The 20,565-nt window shown below is 35.0% G+C and overlaps 2 protein-coding genes across 3 annotated transcripts; both read left to right on the forward strand.

The window, feature by feature from the left end:
- The first annotated feature begins 1,429 nt into the window (after positions 1-1,429).
- apom (apolipoprotein M) lies at positions 1,430-3,518 on the forward strand. The gene is made up of 7 exons (XM_060888830.1): positions 1,430-1,607; positions 1,969-2,108; positions 2,333-2,409; positions 2,539-2,646; positions 2,828-2,929; positions 3,110-3,142; positions 3,353-3,518. Exons 1-6 carry the CDS (start codon positions 1,503-1,505, stop codon positions 3,136-3,138), a joined length of 561 nt encoding a protein of 186 aa, XP_060744813.1. The 5' UTR covers positions 1,430-1,502; the 3' UTR covers positions 3,139-3,142; positions 3,353-3,518.
- A 3,922-nt stretch (positions 3,519-7,440) lies between these two features.
- lta (lymphotoxin alpha (TNF superfamily, member 1)) lies at positions 7,441-11,236 on the forward strand. 2 transcript variants are annotated; one of them, XM_060888374.1, is made up of 5 exons: positions 7,441-7,645; positions 7,752-7,788; positions 7,975-8,007; positions 8,510-8,551; positions 10,197-11,236. In XM_060888374.1, the coding sequence occupies exons 1-5, from the start codon at positions 7,541-7,543 to the stop codon at positions 10,556-10,558; spliced, it is 579 nt and encodes a 192-aa protein (XP_060744357.1). In that variant the 5' UTR covers positions 7,441-7,540; the 3' UTR covers positions 10,559-11,236. The 2 variants fall into 2 exon arrangements, with proteins under 2 accessions (XP_060744357.1, XP_060744358.1); XM_060888375.1 differs by having other exon boundaries at positions 7,978-8,007.
- Positions 11,237-20,565: the final 9,329 nt, after the last annotated feature.

Here is a 20,565-nt window from a genome sequence, read left to right on the forward strand (position 1 = left end):
CTAAAACAAAATGTAACATGGACGTGCTGCGGGTTCTGGTGGTTTGTAGTTTTATGCTGGGAGTGAATTATATTCTTGCATGTGATTTATTTCTACCATATGATTTAGAGCAAACAACACTGTCTCTTGAGGCATAAGAATAAATCTCTGCACTCATTAATCATTCTCTCTCTCTCTCTCTCTCTCTCTCTCTCTCTCTCTCTCTCTCTCTCTCTCTCTCTCTCAAATCTGTTGCCAGTTGAAGTTAGACCCATGACTGTTAATCTTTTGTTTGCTAACTTGGTTAACAGATTAAAGTAAACAATGCTGAGTTTGCAATAAACTTAACTCCAGATTTGATTCCAATTTTATCAAGCCATATTAAGATTAATCTTCAGTTGACTTCTTCAGTTTTGACTTTCATTCTGTAGCTGCTACTGCTCTCCTATTTGCACTTAATGTTATACAGATGATTCAGTTAAGTGTGCGAAACTATAGATGTGCAGATAACGGACGTTTTCTCAACTGCACCTTTCTAGAGTAAAAGTCAAACCGCCAGAAAAGGCCAATCGAAAAGGCCAACATGATATTCTAATTGGGATGTTTTACTCATATAGTGCATGTGGTATTGTTTATAAAATCAAAAAGTACAAATCCTCTGAGCACGTTTTATATATGTATAGTGCAGTAAATAATAAATGGACATTATCTTATTGATTGATCAAGCCTCCTTTAGGACCAGCAGCAGGATCATTGCCGTGGCCTAGGTTCGGCGAGGGAGCTTAATCAGCCATTGAATAGCTAAATCTCAGTGCTGGACACAAGCCTGGATAAAACAGGAGGGTTGTGTCAGGAAGAACATCCGGCACAAAAATTGCACCTAATCAAAAATATAGACTAGATGATCTGCTGTTGCGGACCCGAACAGGGAGCAGCCAAAAGAACAACTTATTTATTGATCACAATCAGATCAATATTATAGATATATAGTGGGGAGTGTGTTTACAAACAGATTATCTAATATTTGTACTCAAATCAATATTCCCTGTTTAAATTTCAAAATAATGTTGACACAGTGTAAATATAAACTTTTACTTAATTAGGAAAAAAAACCAGCACGAAACTGGCAAATAAAAATTTCAAATGTCATATATTTTTTTATAGTATAGCAAAAAATGATTGTGTACAATAGACCAAACAGGATCATTAGCAATTATTTACATGATTAACCACTTAAACTCTCAGGAGTTTATAATAAAGAGTGCTATATAATAACTCTCAAAGTTGCATCTAGTCCTATCTCTTTTACATCTATTTCTGAATAATATTTTATGATTTTAAGTCCTGGCCTCCTATTAAGATCCTGAGAATTTAAAGGGTTAAATGATTGCAGGCATTGTCCCTAGAGGTGAATGAACTCTAAAATGTATTTAAGACCATGCTGATATCGGACAGTGTCAGTCAGCAGTAAGGGATCACCGTACCTGTCTTGGATGTGCATGAACACTCTCTGAGCTGAAGATATGGTTCTTTTCAAATTATTAGGTATAGTTTATGCACTGGCACAAGTCCTCCTACCATGCCTTCCTCCAGTTCCTTTATCCAGTGAAGTCCTAACTACTGACCAGGTGAGAAACAGTGGGTGTCTTTCCTTCAATATTGAATCAAATTATAGCATGATTATATGATCATTACATCTCTTAAGAGTTTCAATTGAGTTTAAAGCTTTGGTGTTGAGAGGTAATGGCAACAAACACACCGGCTAAGTGGAAAGTCCCTTTACATCGTTTGACCATATAAACCTTGATAAAAAGATTACATGATATCTTTAGCCCTTAATAAAATAACTGACATTAATTGTATATCTTTTAGCTTATATTTGTTCTTCATGGTAGCTGTGTGATAATTTGTATGTATGTATGTATTTGTATATACACACACACACACAAACACCATATTAATGATTTTTATCACCTTTTTCCAATTCAGTATTTAGGAAAGTGGTATTTCGTTGGAGTGGCGTCATGGGATGATGAGGACATTGAAAGCTTTAAGCCATTGGATAATTCAGTTACCGAACTGAAGAAAGGTGAAAACAACACTCTGGTTATGGTTGGAGCATTGCAAAAGTGAGTAACAAACATCTGAGCCACTTGATCCATAGCATAAGTAACTAGCACAATAGGGACTTTCCAAAACAATTATCCTTTTCATAAAGCCTATGATTCATTCACACCTTGGTTTACACCCAAATACCAACACGCTCTGAGATCATTATTTTTTCTTTATTTCTTTATCATATTCAAAAACTAAGTTACAATAGGTATTACTGAATGAAACTGTGTTATTGCAGCAAGGATCAGTGTTTAAACCAGGCCTGGACTTACCATATCAACCCAGATTTGGATCCACTCATGACAGAAGGTCCAGGTAAGCTGCTAGATGACTTTACAGTATATACAGCAGATTCAGTGAGTGATCTTTGCATATGTGTTTGTTTGAAAGTGTTCCAATGCTCGAAACTGTGTTCTTACTGTTTTTCTTTTCATCCACTTTCAGCTGAAAATCTCGGAGTGTTCTTGGATGGAAAATGGATAAAATGCTCCTCCTGTCTGCTTATCGCCAAGCTTCATCCCAACAATGGCTTTCTAAGAATCATGTTATTTGGTCAGTCGGTTTTAACAGTTCAGTTTTAAGTTACTCAAAATAATACTTTAGTTGCACAGTATGAAGTTGGTGATTTATATTTTATGTATAATGATTGAGCTTTTGCATGTTTTATTCAAATCATTGCATCAAATAAAATTTTACAAGCAGGAATTAAAATACTCTTGGTTTGTCTTTACAGCACGCACTGAGAAAACACCAGACGACTTGGTGCAAAACTTTATGTCAAAAATGGAATGTTTTTCTGTTATCGATAAGTTTGTAATAACTCCACGGACAAAAGGTGCGTGAAAATTTGTTCTTTCCACTTGTGCTCCTGTTAACTCATTGCAGATTACAGAGAATGGAGAAATTCACCTACTCAGAAAAATGCCAGTGCATTGTTACTGTATGTACTGATTCTATCTTTACATGTTTAATGGACAATCCCCATGACTGTCTAAATATCTATCTCATGTTTCAGCGTTTTGTAAGCTGGAAGAAACAAACTGAGCAGGTAATGATGTGTCTAATCCTACCTGAAAATGTATTTATACAGCTTCATTCTTAGCACTGTTATAGCTGTAATAGCTATTATTATAGCTAATAGCTATAAAATTCTAACATTCTATTCAACTGCTGAAATAATAATAATCTAGTAATATATCTTTAGAAGAATTATGTATACTTACTTATAGTGTATTAAAAATATCCATATTTTTTACAGTGGCTGACCTGTGATGAAGAGACTTCAGTATGTACAAGATGAAGATCCTCTCCAGGAGAACCTGAGCTGTCTACATTTTGATTAGTTTGACAATTTAGAGCTGTTAGATGTACAGTATATGCCTGATATATACATCAGTCAATTAAAGTCTGTGATTTTGTGTTGATTTTGTAGTTTTTAGACTTGGAATTTTTTTTCCAGACCTTCTTTAACATGTACAATTTATGTAAATAAAATGATAAATCTGTTTATCCCTAAATCCATTTCAGGGCCACACTTCCAAGGTTTATCATTCTAACCTATTTAATATTTAAGATTCAATTAATTATAATAAATATACTTTCATGGGCTGAGTTTAAAATTTATTAGTATTACTGTACATGTGCCCAAAAAGTGTGCCTTAGGAGCCTGGGACAGTACATTATGAGCAGTGAAGACTATTTTTGATATTAAATGGTAGGATAAAATCTAATATCATGGTATCATGGCACTATTTGGTTTAAGAAACACATTATATCACAAGGTCTCATTGAAGGCATCATAAGAACAATGCTATTACACACTTAAAGGAGGATAAGCAGCAGAGTTCATCATTTATCCTTTTATTTTTTTTTTTTATGTGTTCATGCTGTGTTTTGCCCGAATGACAACCAATATTAACAAAAAATGTCTAGCCCTTTCATTCAAACAAACAAAAAAACAAACAGTAAAATTACAGTTCTGCCATATGTCCTGTAATTCTAATTTTTGAATCTCCATAAAGACTAAATAATCTTATTACACAAATTACTTACGCGTACCAACATAATTCACATGTATCCACTTAATCACTGCTGATACGTTACAGATGAGTCAGCGTAAATTACTTCATCAAATTCAAAGTTTATTTGTCACATACACAACCACAGACAGTATAGCATGCGGTGAAATGCAAGAATCCTGAGAGAATAACAATAGACTAAGAAGAGAATTACAATATGAATAGAGTATATCTATAGTAGGAAGATGAAAAGGGAACAATATATAGACAAAACAAAAATCATGATTATAATAATGAATACAGAATGGTGGCAGAACGGTTTGACTATTATGAATAAAGTGTAGATGTGTGCAGTTTTAGTGCAATTCTAATTTCAGTTATGAAAATCAAAGCTAGCACGTATTTTAATTGCTGTAATGACAGTCACTGATAGGCTGCAGGAATCTACAGTCTGAATTAGAAAGAAAGAAATAAAGCCTTGTATATTTTCTGTGCTATTCTGTGTATTTATTTAGCTTAACTTCAATTTTCAGATGTTATCATACTGTCAGATCAGGTGTGCGAAGAAGTAGGCCAAAGCATAGCGGGGAATTCAGCCAGTGTTTCTTGACTGTGTAGGTAACCACAAGAGGAATGTCACTTTATTTGGTCTTTGGATATGAATGGAACATCAGTGCTGTTTTTAACATATCAACTTTTATGTTTCTCATTCCCTCTGTTTCGCTTTCTGTTTTTCCTCCAACACAAATGAAAACGGAAAGACATTTGCCTGAGGCTTTAGAGGCCAACATGGGAAAAAAATCGTGTTATTCTGCAAAAGTTTTTCCCACACAAACACTGCCTACCCACATGCTGGTTTTAATTTCAGCCTTTCTCTGAACTGTATTCTTCCTTCTTGATAAGTGCTGAATGGTTGTTCTTTGGAAGCCTTGATAATAATAATATTATTATGTCTTTATTTATATATATTTGCATTATTTAATCCAAGGTTGACAAATATAAACCTTCTATTTACATGCTCTTGAAAGTCTAAATTGCAAATCTATATCACAGACAGAATGTAAGAAAAGAAGCAAAAGTAACCAACCAGTTGGTAACTGGACACCAAGGAGTACTACTGCATTTTTTAATCTGCAGAAATACAGTTGATTGTTTGTTATAACTGTGTGAGTTTCATGATTCAGGGACAGCACCAGTATGAGTGTGTGTTTATATCTTGTGGGTGGGGTATGTTGTCGCATGGGTGTCTCTGTGTCTTTGCAGGAAAGTACAAGTGGCTAACCTGGGTCTGTCCCATACTGTATATTGTGCACCACTGAATTAGTCTTTAGTATTACCACTATATATTTTTCTTTATCATTTTTTTTTTTAAATAAATGGCCTTGGTGTACTATGAACACTTAATTTTTATTTCATAGTATCTAAATAAGATTGTAAACAATTCTAAAAAGCCAAGTATATAAAATATATTGGAGAATAGTTTTTGAAATCAAATTAGAATCTGAATCAAAGAATCACATTTTGAAAAAGTGATGCATTATTAATATCCTAAGATACTTGACTTGTTACCTAAACCAAACCTATCTAATGTATTTTGTCATGTTTCCCTGAGAGTATACAAACTTTCACTCTCAGCTGTATAAAGATTCAGTACAGTATTCAACACTGGACTGAATACAACATAAATAAATGTATTACAAAATATTTAAATCTTTATGAGTCATCATATTATGTGCTTACTTCCTGAAATATTTACTTTTACTGGCCACCTTTTTCTGGTCAGAGTCATGTGGATCTGAGCCAATCGCAGGAACTGTATTTGTGAGGCAGACACCCAGGATGGGAAGAATAAACCTGATAGTGACAGTGTGATAACAATATAAAGTCTGACACGTAATCTAAGCTAAATAAACACACAGAAACTCAGAGAACTCAGATCAAACCGGGGACCATGGAATTGTGAGGTGTCGACACTAAATGCTGCATCACCATGCACCTAATGAGAAATTGTCTAAATGAATAAATTATATAATTTGATTGATCCTTATTGAGCTTTAACCCCATTTCATGTGATACAAACCAGATTATAATATAGTAAAACTAAATGTAATATAGATGCACTGAATGTAAAGCAGTCAAAAGATACCTAGTACATTTTAATGAGTCAAAAGCTGATTTACTTTAGAAAACATATTTTGCTATCCAACATTACTTGAAACATTTATATAAGTCAAGGTCATCATGTGATTTAATGGCGCTGGGAAATGATAACTCGAGGTCTGCTTTCTCTACATATACAAGAAAAAGATGTCCACATTGCTTGAGTTTCTTTTCCAACCACAGAGTAAGTGAGAGAGTGAATCTCTGTATGAAGATAGATCAAGCTAGGGGAAATCCTGTGGGCAGTGTTGATGTATGTGACTGGAACAAACACATATTGGTTCATTGGCCTTTACACTACATGAGGTGAGTACAGTCTCTCTTAACTGATTCATACAAATATTATTTCTATACCATATAATACCAATTTATTCAGCAATTTAAATGTACAGAGGTATTAGTTAAATTCACTTGCTACCCCTGGGACAGGTTTATTCATATGTGCTTTAATTAGTGACAGAAAAGATCTCATATATGTATAAGAATTTTTAGAATGACTACATCTATGCATAGAGGATGAAATAATTATAATGTGCAGAGTAATGTAATGTTTGTGGCATTAAGTATAATACATTAATTAATTGAATATGTTAAGAAATAGGGGACTTAATAGTGATGTAATACTGATATGCAAAAGGATATATGGCCATATATGCTGATAATGTGTCAAGGAATTGAAACGCGGTGTGTGTGTGTGTGTGTGTGTGTGTGTGTGTGTGTGTGTGTGTGTGTGTGTGAGAGAGAGAGAGAGAGAGAGAGAGAGAGAGAGAGAGAGAGAGGGAGAGTGGATCAAATTTACCATGATTCACCATGTATGTTTCCTGTTCCAAGGATACCATATGCAAAGCATCTGTGTACAATTAAATTGGATATGACACCCACACTGTAAAAGAAATCAGTCTTTGTGAAGAATTCCCTGTGATCTAGAAACTTTACCACATGCCAAGTTGTCTGACCAATGTAGGACTTAATGTTTCACTCACCTGTGGGTGAATTCTGTGTGTGGGCTAAAGGGGAAAACACCTTGAAAAGGTGAAAACCCACTGTTTTGTCACATCACTCAGCACTGTTTTAGCTCCACTTGAAACAACACACACACAAACACACACACACACCACAGATGTGCTGAGCACCCTACAGTTCAGCAGCCTCTTTAATCTTAACAATAACAAATATTTCTAACTGAGCAACTCTATGACTTGTGGCATTACTATTGATTGAGTGGTTTCTCTCTGAACCACTATTTTCTCTGATTCTTTTAGTAAGCGATGCACAACCACAGCTACAAGTTCAGCTTCTTGGTTGGCTGGTGTTGCCTGCTATCCATCTCAGTTGTGATTATGGTCGCAGTGATTGCTAAAGGGAGCAATCAGGTACAAATCTTAAATAATTGTGTAGCTATAAGCTCAACTAAACTCAAACAATATTCAAAAACAACCCTAATCCTGACTGATTTTTATAATAATTATTCACATACAGTGGAAAGAAACACCATCAGAAGGGGTGGCTCCTGAAGGTAGGCTTGATTTTGTTTTTATTATATATTTGTTATGTTCTTTTAAATATAGATGTACATTTATTTTCATTCGTAGTTTGAAGCTGTGTTTGAGATGATACGTGATTTACACCAAGTAAATTTGTTCACTTTTTATTGAACTTATGTTGAATGAAATCAGATTTTAATTAGGTATCTTTCTTTTAGTAGATAACGCACATATTGAGAAAACCTATGCAGGTAAGAAATGTGATGTTTTTACTATATTTTTACTATTGAAGCAAATGCCTTTATGCAAAACATTTGTGACTTGCAGTAATCCACAATTATTTGTTTTCACTCTTATGCTTAGATGTCTGTTAATACCTACAGTAAAAAAAAATACAAGCTCTTAAATAGATCATGACCCACTTCTATGAAAAACTGCATAGCAAACAATTTCACAGGCAAATCTATGAATAAGATGTTGGGCGAGCATGGTTATAATGTAGGCCACTTGCTTTGTATGGCACAAATGCATCACATGCTTCCTTAGTTTTACATAGTAACTGTAAATGGTTACAGATTTCGTATACAGTATGTATTGCATGATGAAGACATTAGTGATGTCCAAATCCCTATAGTTTATGTCTAACATTATATGATCTGGATAAAGACTACTGAATAACTTGCAATATTTAATTGCATTGGTCTATGAATCTCTGGTTGTTAAGTAAGTGTGAACATTGTTTATTTTTTTAAGATCCTGGACAGAGCTCAGTAAACCACATCCATCTTGTGTGGGGTAAGCAAGAGGACTATTTCCCTTTTTCTCTCTCAATAAAAAAATACTCAGGGACTTTCAGTCACCAGATGATGATTATTTTGTTCTTTTTCTCTGTTTTATTGAGGAAGTGTCACGCATGCTCTTATTTTGGATGAAGTAATCATTGGTTGACTAAATTAAGCTAACAGTTTTGGACATTAGTACAGAAACACAAACTACTTCTTTAATGCTCTTATTGTATGCATTAATGATCAAGATATTTCAGTAAAGAAAGAACTCAGTCATGTTTAAAAAGATGCAATTTCATTATTCTCTTTTTAATAATGAAAGCACTTGTGATTATGGAACCTCCTACTTACTGACCACAAATGCATGAGGTCTTTTTTTTTTTACAGTTTGCAATCATGTACCCGAAACCCCTGCATTAGCCAGTGTTCAAGACTTGAATTAATGATTAAACCAAAAGGAAAATTCTGAAATAAAAACTGAAATCGTGGGTGCATGGAAAAGCAGATAACATCGGGGAAGGGGTCTAATATCCGTTGCTGTTCGGAGTGGGTGTTCGTACGTCTAAATGTGGTCAGGTTTATGGCTAGGGCCTACACATACGGAATAAATTTATCTGACTAAAATCTAATGTACAATGGTGTCAACTTTACTCACAACTAATGCAAAAATCTGACACTGCACATTAAATTAGACCTTTCCTCCTCTGGATGGCAATGCAGAATTTCTCACACAAGTTTAATACATACTACTCTTTAATGCAGTACTTTACTTTCTGTATCTATATCTAGGAACCAGCCAGATTTAAGATATTTTGCATCATTATATAGCCTTAACTGGCCTTCACATGGTCAAAATCTGACTTTTATATATATTCTTTTTCTTTTTATATATATAAAAAGAAAAAGACAGGTTTTTCTGAACTGAAACATGTTTCCATTTTGCACAAACACACACACTATCCAATTTAGCTCAAGTAAAGTTCACCTGAAACATCAGCATGAAGAAAAGGTGTAATCTGTTTGACTATAACAATGACATGATTGTTGATGCCAGATGGGCTGGTTTGGGTATTTAAGAAAGTGATTTTAACACAAAATAGTCTCTAGAGTTTTAATAGAATATGATAGAAAACCAAAAACATACTCTGAGCAGAGAGGCTGAAATAACATTTTGAAAAGAGAGATCAGAGGACAATGACCAGACTTGTCTGAGGTAACAGGAAGTTTACTGTAACTCGGTGTAAGTGTGGAGAGCAGACAAGCATAACATCATCTCAATGTGGATGACCTACAGTGAAATCCCACATCACTTTTGATTCTACAGTAAACTCTACAGAGCGTTGTGTAATAAAGAAAAACAGGAGATCACTATTTTCTGAAATACTCAAACCACTACATCCCATGCTAACAACCATGCCATGGTTAGTCACAGAGATCACATTTTTTCCACATTATAATTTTGAAATAAATATTATTTGCATGATGTTTGCATTGAATTGTTGCTACATCACACACACACACAGACACACACACACACACAATAGGAATGAAATTCACAATATTCACAGTGCCTACACCATCTTTATAGTAATAAATACAGTAAATTGACTTTTCTTTTAATTTTTTAATGTGTTCATTGATGTTTGGTATAACAGGAAATGAAACATCACCATGGAGACACAGCTCTTTATGTTTCTGCTCTAACACCACCCTCCTCCTCCAAAAAGACTTAGTCATAATTTCAACCGAAGGATTTTACTACACGTACGCCCAGGTCACCTTCATGGAAGCACACAAGGGAACAATGACTTTGGTTGCAAACGAGAATGTCCCTGGCAAAGCAGTCCGGAAACTGAGTGAGGCTGATGGAGGCGGCACGGTGTCTATGTCAACGGTGATCCTTCTGAGAAATGGTGACAGTCTGAAACTGAACATCTTGCCGCAGTCTTTAATACTAAGGGATACTTCAAAAACATACTGGGGTCTCTATCGGCTTCCTGAACAAAAGGACAAATAAATACATGACAAGCTCCTAATTGCTCCTCAGGAATTATAATACTGAATCAGACAGATCTTATATCTGTGTGTCTTTAGCAGCACTTTAGTTGAATGTTCTAGTAAGGCTTGAGTAACCTCTATATATCCTAAGGCTTCTGTGTTTTATGCTAGCTAGGTCAGAGTTATAATGAGTGTTCACTCTCTTACGCAAACTCTCACTGACCTCATCTATAGGTTACTAGAAGCAGATGTCACACTTGCTCAAGGAATGTATTCAGTAATGAAAAATTGCTGAAGATACTGAAGATTCTGGATCTCAGTAGTTTCCAGTGTCTATCTGACAATAACGCATGTATATTTAATACACAATGTGCAGATCCAGCCATTTTAAGTATCCAAATTGTGATTACTGTGTCATTGAGGCACATCTCATTGAGACAATCCTCTGTATTGTCCTGTGTTTTTTTGTTTGTTTGTTTGTTTTTCATTTTTTTGCTCTTGTGATTCCAGCATTTGATTCCTTGACTGTTCTCAGCCCTTTGTGGTACTATAAAATCTACACTGAATGCTGTTTGCTTTGCTTGTATGAAGTGTCAAAATACTTTTTTAGGAAGATTTTTTTTTTATGTATACTTAAGATGTTTTAAGTGTAAATGATAAATTGGTTATTTATGAGGGTTATTTAAATGAATTAAGCTCCAGCATCTGTAAAGTACTGTGTTAGTCTGACATAATTCATGTAATATGTGTGTTACACAATACACATGGTCACAATTCAAAACTACTTTCCTCTTGGCAATAAATCGCTTTTCAAAAAAAAAAAATCTAAATGTATAAATACTTCTTTTATTAAATTAAAAACTACCTTGTTCATTCAACATATAGTCCAATCCTTACCACACGGTGGCGCTAGTGAACCACGAGCTACATATGTTACCCTACACTAGACTGCTTTATCATTTATTACAAAAACATATGCATTCATGTAAACGAGTTAAAATGAAAGTTTATTAATCACATAAATAAATAATGCTTATCAATATAAGGTTTTAACACACTACAGCCTTTAAAGATTGGTTCATAATTTAGATTTTTGTATCCTTTCAATCTTTCTCAAACAAAACGAATGCTACAAAATGAAATATAATGTGCATTTCTGTAAATTTAGCTATGACAGTTATTGTTAAAGAGCAGAAATTGTGCTGAATTTTTCTGAATTTCAGTTTTGGATTCAGATTTTAATTTGTGACTTTATATTGTGGCCTATATTTTGATTAATAAACACAATCAGTTTGTTTGCCCTTAAGCCAGAATTGTTCTTTGTGCTTTACATGCTCTTCTATAGGTCTGAGCATGTCGGAAGCAGGAAGTCCAAATTTGGTCTATACACTAGATCATGTACATTTTGTGGTGTAAACGCTAAGAATAACCCAGGCAACAATCCACTACATCTGTTCTCCTTCTTCAGTTTTACCAATCAGAGAACAAATCATTTTACACAACAAAACACTTTATCTGACTTTAAACCTGTCTTTATTCTCATGACACTGTGCATGGAAATGATTCTCCGGGTCTTATGACCAAGCAGGGATTTTCTTTTCTATCTCAGGATCTTCAGTGTGTACAATTAGAGCAAAAGTATTTCCCTGATAAAGATAAACCATGGGTCATCAGTGAAACATCAGTGATAAGCTTCATCAGTGAAACATGCTCGAATAATCTTAAATCAATGGTTACTTAACAATCCTAACAGTAAAACAATAAAAGCTGTTTGAGAATAATAAAAGGGGGAGATTACTTGCATAAAACAAAGTGTGTGCGTTAAGAGATTATTGCTGTGTCCATAATATAATGCTTCAGACATTTACTTGACATTTCTTTGCTTGTTTGTTTGTTTGCCTTGTCATTTCCTGTGAGCTGGTGGTTTTAATGTGCATGTACACAGGAAACCGAACACCCCTGCTTGACTCTGCAGATTACACTGTTTAACAGTGCACTATATTCTAAAGTGCTTTAGTGAGTATGACTCACTCTGTTGGTCTCTTCTGCAGTGCAATTTTTCTTCAAACTTTAAATCTCCATCAGGTTATTTCATTACTGATTGCAGTATTTAAAAAACCTTAACTATAAAAAGTCCCACTTTGCTTGGTAATCTTATATTTATGACAAATTACATACCCTTTATCCCTTAAAGCTATAATTATATGAGCTGTCTTTAGGCTAATACGGGACAGACAAAAAGAAGTTTGAAACTGATCTAAAAAGTATTGACTGCTATTGTCTTTTGTATTTTGATTTCTATAACAGAAGAATGTGGGATTGGAAAATAATTGCCAGTATCATGGTACACACAGCCTTCACTTAGTCAAATATGTAACATTACATTTGCTTAGTGGTGCCAATGGAGCTTCCATTCCCCGAACCCATACAGCAACTGATATGAATATGAATTCCAGTGCTGTATCCCTCAGTTTTAGTGGCTGATTCACATTTTTAAGCTGTTATTCTTTTGAGTTCAGAGAAAACATTTAGAATTTTTTTACATTACTCCCTTTTTTCAGATGTTAAAATACTTATATATATAAATATAAAGGAGGCATGAGGAATTGGTACATGGTAAAGCCTAAGTTTTGCAGTCTTAAACATTTTGTCTACTCATTTTAAACCTTTCCAGGGTATGCATGTATGTATGTATGTATGTAGAAATAAAGAAATAAATCAACCATAGACAACATTACAATTTTGTTTGTTATCTATACAGTTTACAGCACAATAGGCAAATATGAACCGTAGATATTTATTTCGAAATATTATTATTATTATTATTATTATTATTATTATTAGTAGTAGTAGTAGTAGTAGTAGTAGTAGTAGTAGTATTTTAAAGAAGAAGAAGAAATATATGCAATATATTATTAGAAATGCTAGATTATTGAGTATTAATTAAAGCCAGATCTACTGAAAGTATTGTGATGTTCAATTCAAAGATTGTGATGTTAATTTCTAGACGTTTACAGTGTTAGCATGTGGGAACATTCAGTAAGTTGCCTCGTTGGGAATCTTCAGGACAGCAGACTTTTTGGTTTCTCTGTAACACTAAAAGCTGCTCACAGACTTAAGATACTAAAAAGTCTACTCTATTTAATTTAACCTCAAATAACCTCATCTGGTGATCTGCGTTCTTGCCTGTTCTCAATAGTATAGCCTACACATATGAGGTGAAAGGTGTTGGCTGCATGTAGATTAGTTTGAGGTGGTGGAAAGGCTTGGTTAGAATGTCAGCAGGGGATTCAGATAAAATCCCCTGTAATGGGGTAATGGAGGATGATCTCGGAAAGGAAGGAAACAGGGATGGTTTCAGGCACAAAACTGAAACGGAAAGATGCCGTGTAGGTTAAAGCACACACTACATCGAGAGCTGTGGGCCAGACACTTAGCAAAGAGGCTAGACGGAAAGTGGGCAGAGAAGGTGATCCACATATTCACCAAGCCTTGGTGTATTCTAACCACACTGATTTAACCTCAATTCCTGCCTATACTCCTGTTAAAGGTTAACCGCTTGTACACCTAACATCTTAAGTGGTTGTATGTTCATGTTTATGTTATTTTGATAGGCGCCCCAATGTTAAATGACTCATCTGACATTAAAATAAATGACATTTGGATGCATTGTGTACTAGCATAATTGCCATAAAGCATTGAAAATAAATCCCAAGACTTTATGAAGCTTAAAAATGAGAATGTTGAAGCAATTAGGAGAATTTCATAGTTATGACAGTAATTTAATATAATTGCCAATTACAGCAACTGTACCAGTTGAGGCCAAAATTATTAGCCCCCTTATGAAATTAGACAAAGCTCTTGATTTCTCCATGGAAATGACCATTAACAACAAGTGTTTTATAGTGTATTTGTTTCCAAAATAACAAAGACAAAACGTCCACTAAGTTTGAGTAGGATATTTAATTGAAATAGTGAGTTGAAACAAGAAAGGGCAAAAATGAAATGTCCAAAATTATTAGCCCCCGGTCATTAATAGTCAATAGTGTACCCTTTCTGAGCCACAACTGACAACAACCTCTTAGAGTAGTTCTTTACTAGGTTGGCACAGGTCTCCTGAGGGACTTTAGCCCATTCTTTCATTGCAAATTGCTCCAGCTGGTCCAAATTACGTGGTTTCCGAGCATGTAGTGGATCATTGAGGTCTGGGCTCTGTGCGGGCCACCCCAGGACCTTGGTTTTGGTATCCTTCAGGAACTGTTGGACCAATTTCGATGTATGCTTTGGGTCATTGTCTTGTTGGAAGACCCAGCGAAGACCTAAGGCTAGACTACGAGCAGATTTCTGCATATTATCCCTCAAAATGTCAACATAATTTTCTTTTTTCATGATGCCATGCACCCGAACAAGGCTCCCTGTGCCCGAAGCTGCAAAACAGCCCCACAGCATGATGCTCCCACCACCATGTTTAACTATGGGATCTGTGTTCTTAGGGTTGAAGGCCTCACCCTTTCTTCGCCAAACATAAGCAACATCCATGTGCCCAAACAGTTCCAGTTTACACTCATCAGACCAAAGCACAGACTCCCAAAACTCATCTTTACCTTTCAAATGTTCATGGGCAAACCTCAGTCTGGCTGTGATGTGCCGCTGTTTGAGTAAAGGGGTTCTTCTGGGACGATGGCCCTGAAGCCCACCATGATGAAGCGCCCTCACAACTGTGTTCCTGAGTTCCTTCCTCCAGAAGAGGCCAGGTCAGCAACAATCATCTTGGCAGATGTCAAGGGCATCTTGCTGACATCTCTGACTATTTTCCTCTCCAGAGTTCTTGAAATCTTGCGCTTACGACCACGCCCAGGTTTGTTTCTTACAGAATTTGTCTCCTTGTACTTGGCAATGATGCAACGTGGCAATGATGCAACGTACAGCGGTTCTAGACACTGTGAAATGCTTGGAAATGGCAGTATAGCCTTCCCCCTTATCATGAGCCTCCACTATCTTCTTTCTGAGCTCAAGACTGATATCCTTTGTCTTCCTGTCTTTGGAATGGTGTGTAAAAGTAGTCTGTCCCAATAATGTGTTCAAGTGCCCTGTTCCTTGGAGTCCTTTTATGCTGATTGAATGCTCAGGTGTTGTTAGGAAGACAATTGACTGCACTGGTGTTGTTTGAAATCTGATTGATTAATTAGGTGTGTTTTGAAAGCAAAAATTCACATGGGGCTAATATTTTTGACCACCCCATTTTCACTATATTTGATATAAAGCAAGCCTAAAAATGTATTTTATATTCCAAAATGTACCAAAAGCTACTAAATAGCACTGGTGAATGTTTGATTATATTAAGTTTTATCAATGCTGCAAACATCGGAAAGATCTTTAGGAAATGTTCCAAAATTCCTGGGGGGCTAATCATTTTGGCCTCAACTGTATATGGAGGCACACTGCATTACATCACTTCCTGTTAAAGGGATAAACACCCCTCGTGTAGTTACAGGAACATACATTAGCCCTTCATCTCCAAAATGGAACATACGTCAGGTTTCTATTTTATAGTGAAAACGTGACTATATGTGACTATAATAAAGTTAGAAAAGATAGTTTAAAATAGTATAAAAGTTGTATTAGATACAAAAGGAAATATGTTAGCAACACGTAAAAACAAACTGTAACCCACTGTAAAATGTATCATATAGGAGTAATAAGTCAAAGAAATAATGTAAACATCACTAAGTTAAAGGAGTGATTGGAAAAATAGAGGGAAAAACTTTACATCAGCAAAATGTTTTAAAGTTTAGAAAAGGATGCTATGAGACACTGGTTACTGTGGTATCATACATCATTTCCTTTATTAATAAGCTTTTATTAGACTGGGGATTTTCATAAGAGTGTGAGTTTAAGGTTTATAAATAAACTAGATACACTTGATTAAAAAGATTCCTTTCTATATGATTGTATGCAAAAAAAAACTGTTCACTTAAACTTACATGCAGAATATTTGCTGACTAAAAGATAAATTGTTAAATTTTACTAACACACTACACATTTGAGTAAGCTAAAAATAAAATTTTGCCCATCCCTGATTCATTAACTAACCTCAAAAACAGTCAGCTTTGGCCAACATCAATGAACTAGAAGTAAAATACTCCTCCATAACAGACCAGTGTGCATGAGAGGTTTATGATTTCATAACTTCTTATTGAGCTTTGAATCTTTGAATCTAAAGTTTTTTTAGATTCAAAGATTCAAAGCTCAATAAGAAGTTAATAACAATATTAATTTAAGTTAATATCAATAACAACTTTTTAGATGTCTTTCTATGCTATAGCATTACAATTTCCCTTCATAGGAGCTAAGAAGCCTAAACCTGTTCCAGCATGGCAATGACACTGTTCACAAATTTAGGTCCATGAGGCCATGGTTTACCATGTGGTAGAATAAGTGGTTGTAAAATAGGTAGGATAAATAGGTGTCTTTTTAAAATTATATATGATCTAATCATTTTGAGAGAGAAACAAAAAAGAAAAATGTGAAGCAGAAACAATAATAAGGGGATACTTGTGTGCAAATCCGCATAGTATTTCAGGTTTTAGGTATGTCTTGCCTGCAGGCCAAAGTGGACCAGTCACTGTTTAAATGAGGGGAATGTGATTGATGATTGAAGGCTAATTGGTAACAAAAACCACTAAGTACTGAGTTTTGCTTTCGTGGAACACTACAACAGACAATTGAGTCACATGATCTTGAGTGGAAACCCCAAAATCAACCACTAGATCACACCAGAGTTACCTGGACACCAGCATATGAAAGCATCCTTTGTGCTCACTTGTTTTGGAGATATAATCTTATCAGATATAATTATTCATTTCATCATCTTGTGTAGGGAGGGGCCTTAAAAGACTCAGGAGATCTGATGCTGAAACCTTAGAAAACCCATTTCAGAAAGGTTGTAATAAGCTCATGAACCACTAGAGAGTCATTATCCACAGTGCTGTAACAAGCCACACTGGCTGGTATATACACATTTAGTGTAGATGGGGACTCACCACTGTACCTGTAAATGGCAAAGTTAGTATTTTGAAAATAGGGCAGTGCATCATAATTAATCAATGATGCTATCCAGAACAGATTCCAGTTATGGGTGGACAAGGAGTGGTATGGGAAGAATCAGCGGTACAGCTGGCAAACTGTACAATCAATAGCTGGGACAGTGTTGGGTCAGTGAATCCTGTTCTCACAGGCCAACCCAATGTGCTATGGAGAATCACAATCAACAGAAAAAATTTGGCTAGATAAATCAGTGAGGCTAGCTGTGGATGGACTCACCTGAAGAGCTGCTATGTATTGCAAAGAGAGTCTTTAGAATTTTTATTGAATTGATGATTGATGTATCTCAAATTCACAACATTAGTGCTGGTTGATGTGATCTGATCTCAAACTTGGGACCCCCTGTGGCACCTCACTGTTAAATGTAAAATTAGACAAAATCTTTTCCTTCATCTGAACAAGAAAATATATATTGAGTAAAACGATTTGTTCTGAACTCTGGCTATATTGGTCTCATGAATCTGAAATGTGGTACTGACTTTTCTGGGGCCTCTTAGATAGCAGCTCCATAAAAGAAATGCTACTTGTGTGGATTTCTCACTGCTATGAGAGTCTCAGACTGCTCTATAATCTGATAACTAAATTGATTCTGTTGAAGGCATGACTTATATAAATAACTGAGTATAAGTACACATACATGGGATTTCAAGAGTATATTTATATGTTGTATATCGGAAAATAACACTGTAAGGGTCATGTGTCTGTTTTTAATGATCTGCTGCTACTTCTCCATTTCTTTCTTCATCTTCCTTTTTCTGTTAGAGGAAAAAAGGCAAAACTGTTTTCACATCAGCACAAAAGTATAGATTTTACCTAGCCTCTTGCAATCTTTTTTCAGCCAGGGAGAAGTAGGTGGCTTTCAATTCCTAAAGGTCATGGAAGCTAGACAAGAACAAAGAACCCGTCATTGCATCCTCCCGGAGAAGTACTTCACCTTAAATGTCCTGATTTACCACAAGAATTACAATGTAGCTTAATTTATAACAATAACAACGACAACAATAAAACATTTTACAATAATAATAATCATCATAATCATAATAATTCTATTATTTTCTGTAGTATTTTTTACACACACACTCTTGACTACCATGGGGAAGTAGGGTATATATATATATATATATATATATATATATATATATATATATATATATATATATATATATATATATATATACATACGTATAACGAGAAAACGAGAGCGAGAGTGAGAGTGAGACAGATCCTCTATACTTCCCCATGATAGTCGAGAGTGATTAAGTGATTAAATGAGCGTGAGTAAAGTTTTTTTTCATACAGGGGTAATCAATCATATCAATTAGAGTAATACTTTCTAGGAAGGCTTTATTGTTAAACAAATACTAAACCACTGGAGGATGAAAAGGTTATAAATCAGGTCATGTTGTGACATTCAGGACCTGGCAAATCCAGAAACCTCAGGAGGTTTCAATAATAACTAAAGCTGGTGATGTAATAGGTTGAAACATTTAACCACACTCGTACTGGTGGGGCAATCTGTTTACAGGCTATACAATTACAGACAAAGATTACAGATTATATTGATGATGTAATAAATTTTCCTGATCCAACCTCAGCAGCTGGAGCAATGCCAAATTCCACTTTATCCTTCACAGCTTTTTTCGTTTTCAGAACAGTACAAACACATATGTGTATCTATCAGGTTAGCTAATTCTGCGTTATTTACTGGTGATCATCATACCATTAAGAACAACCGTAAGTGTATGAAAAACGAGAGGGACAGAATGAGGAAGAGAAAGTGAAGTAAAAAGGGAAACAGAAACAAAGAAAAAGCACACAAATAATCAGTGATAGCTAGAAACTTAATTCCACTGTCTCATAAAGACCGGTGGGGAGGGGGGGGGGTTATTTGGTGTTGGAATCTCCACTGGAACGCGTTACTGCTTGTATGACCACATGTGCGGAAGTTGATGATGAAATGAACTGAAAACTGAAACTGGTCCTGAACTTTAATTTAATTTTCCATAGATACAACTTTTAAAATATTTGAACTGCTGAATCAACCACTCACAAAAAATATGGAGTGAATTATTTTGTCTGCTATACAACCACATAAGAGTTTTATCGAACTTAAAAGGCAGGTCACGTGGGTTGAGGTAGGGAATCTTTGGCTCATGTGAGGGATTGCCTCACCAGGAAATGAAAGCCAGCAAGCTAAAGACTGTTGGCGTCTGGCCAAGATGTTGTAAAACAATGTGCCTAAGCGTTTCCTGATGTATTTCCATTTTGCATTTCAGTTTCAAATATTCCTGAATTTATATTATCTGTAACTTTAATAATGTATATTTTTATATTCATATATACATATACATATGTGTGAGAGAGAGTGAAAATATATTTATATATATTTTTCATCTTTACAAAAATGTTTCTTTTCTGTTTGACCATCTTCCCACATCTGTTCTACTTAACTAATAAAATCCCTTTACATGATTTTATAAACACTCCTGTATTGCCATCGCTGGGCTAAATTTCCTGGGGTAATTCCAAACTTAGAGGCCTAATATTTTCTGTGAAGACATTTTAGTTTTGTTAGACAGATTTATTGTTTGAAATATATTAGCATCATAAAGGCATATAATGCATCCAGTAACTAGCCTCTTGTCATCACAGGTGAATGATCATTTATGCATTGAGCTCTGGATAATGCCCAGTATACTGACTTCACCTTTACATTATTATTAATTATTATTATTATTATTATTATTATTATTATTATTATTATTATTATTATTATCTATGCACTTCTGGTTAGATGCTAACTGCATTTCATTGGCTCTGTACATGTACCTTGCACAATGACAATAAAGTTGAATCTAATATAATATAATCTAATTATCTTAGTTTTCTTGCACTCTTTAACAATTAAAGAAATATGCATTT

Source organism: Tachysurus vachellii, chromosome 15 (assembly GCF_030014155.1).
Source record: "Tachysurus vachellii isolate PV-2020 chromosome 15, HZAU_Pvac_v1, whole genome shotgun sequence".
In the NCBI taxonomy this organism is placed as follows: domain Eukaryota; kingdom Metazoa; phylum Chordata; class Actinopteri; order Siluriformes; family Bagridae; genus Tachysurus; species Tachysurus vachellii.

Bases quoted from the DNA above. Each gene is read 5' to 3' on its own strand.
- apom (XM_060888830.1), top strand. From the start codon at position 1,503: ATGGTTCTTTTCAAATTATTAGGTATAGTTTATGCACTGGCACAAGTC. The intron at 2,410-2,538 runs GTAAGCTGCTAG...ATCCACTTTCAG, and splicing joins ACTCATGACAGAAGGTCCAG to CTGAAAATCTCGGAGTGTTC. The intron at 2,930-3,109 runs GTGCGTGAAAAT...CTCATGTTTCAG, and splicing joins AATAACTCCACGGACAAAAG to CGTTTTGTAAGCTGGAAGAA.
- lta (XM_060888374.1), top strand. From the start codon at position 7,541: ATGCACAACCACAGCTACAAGTTCAGCTTCTTGGTTGGCTGGTGTTGC. The intron at 7,646-7,751 runs GTACAAATCTTA...ATTCACATACAG, and splicing joins TTGCTAAAGGGAGCAATCAG to TGGAAAGAAACACCATCAGA. The intron at 8,008-8,509 runs GTAAGAAATGTG...TATTTTTTTAAG, and splicing joins TATTGAGAAAACCTATGCAG to ATCCTGGACAGAGCTCAGTA.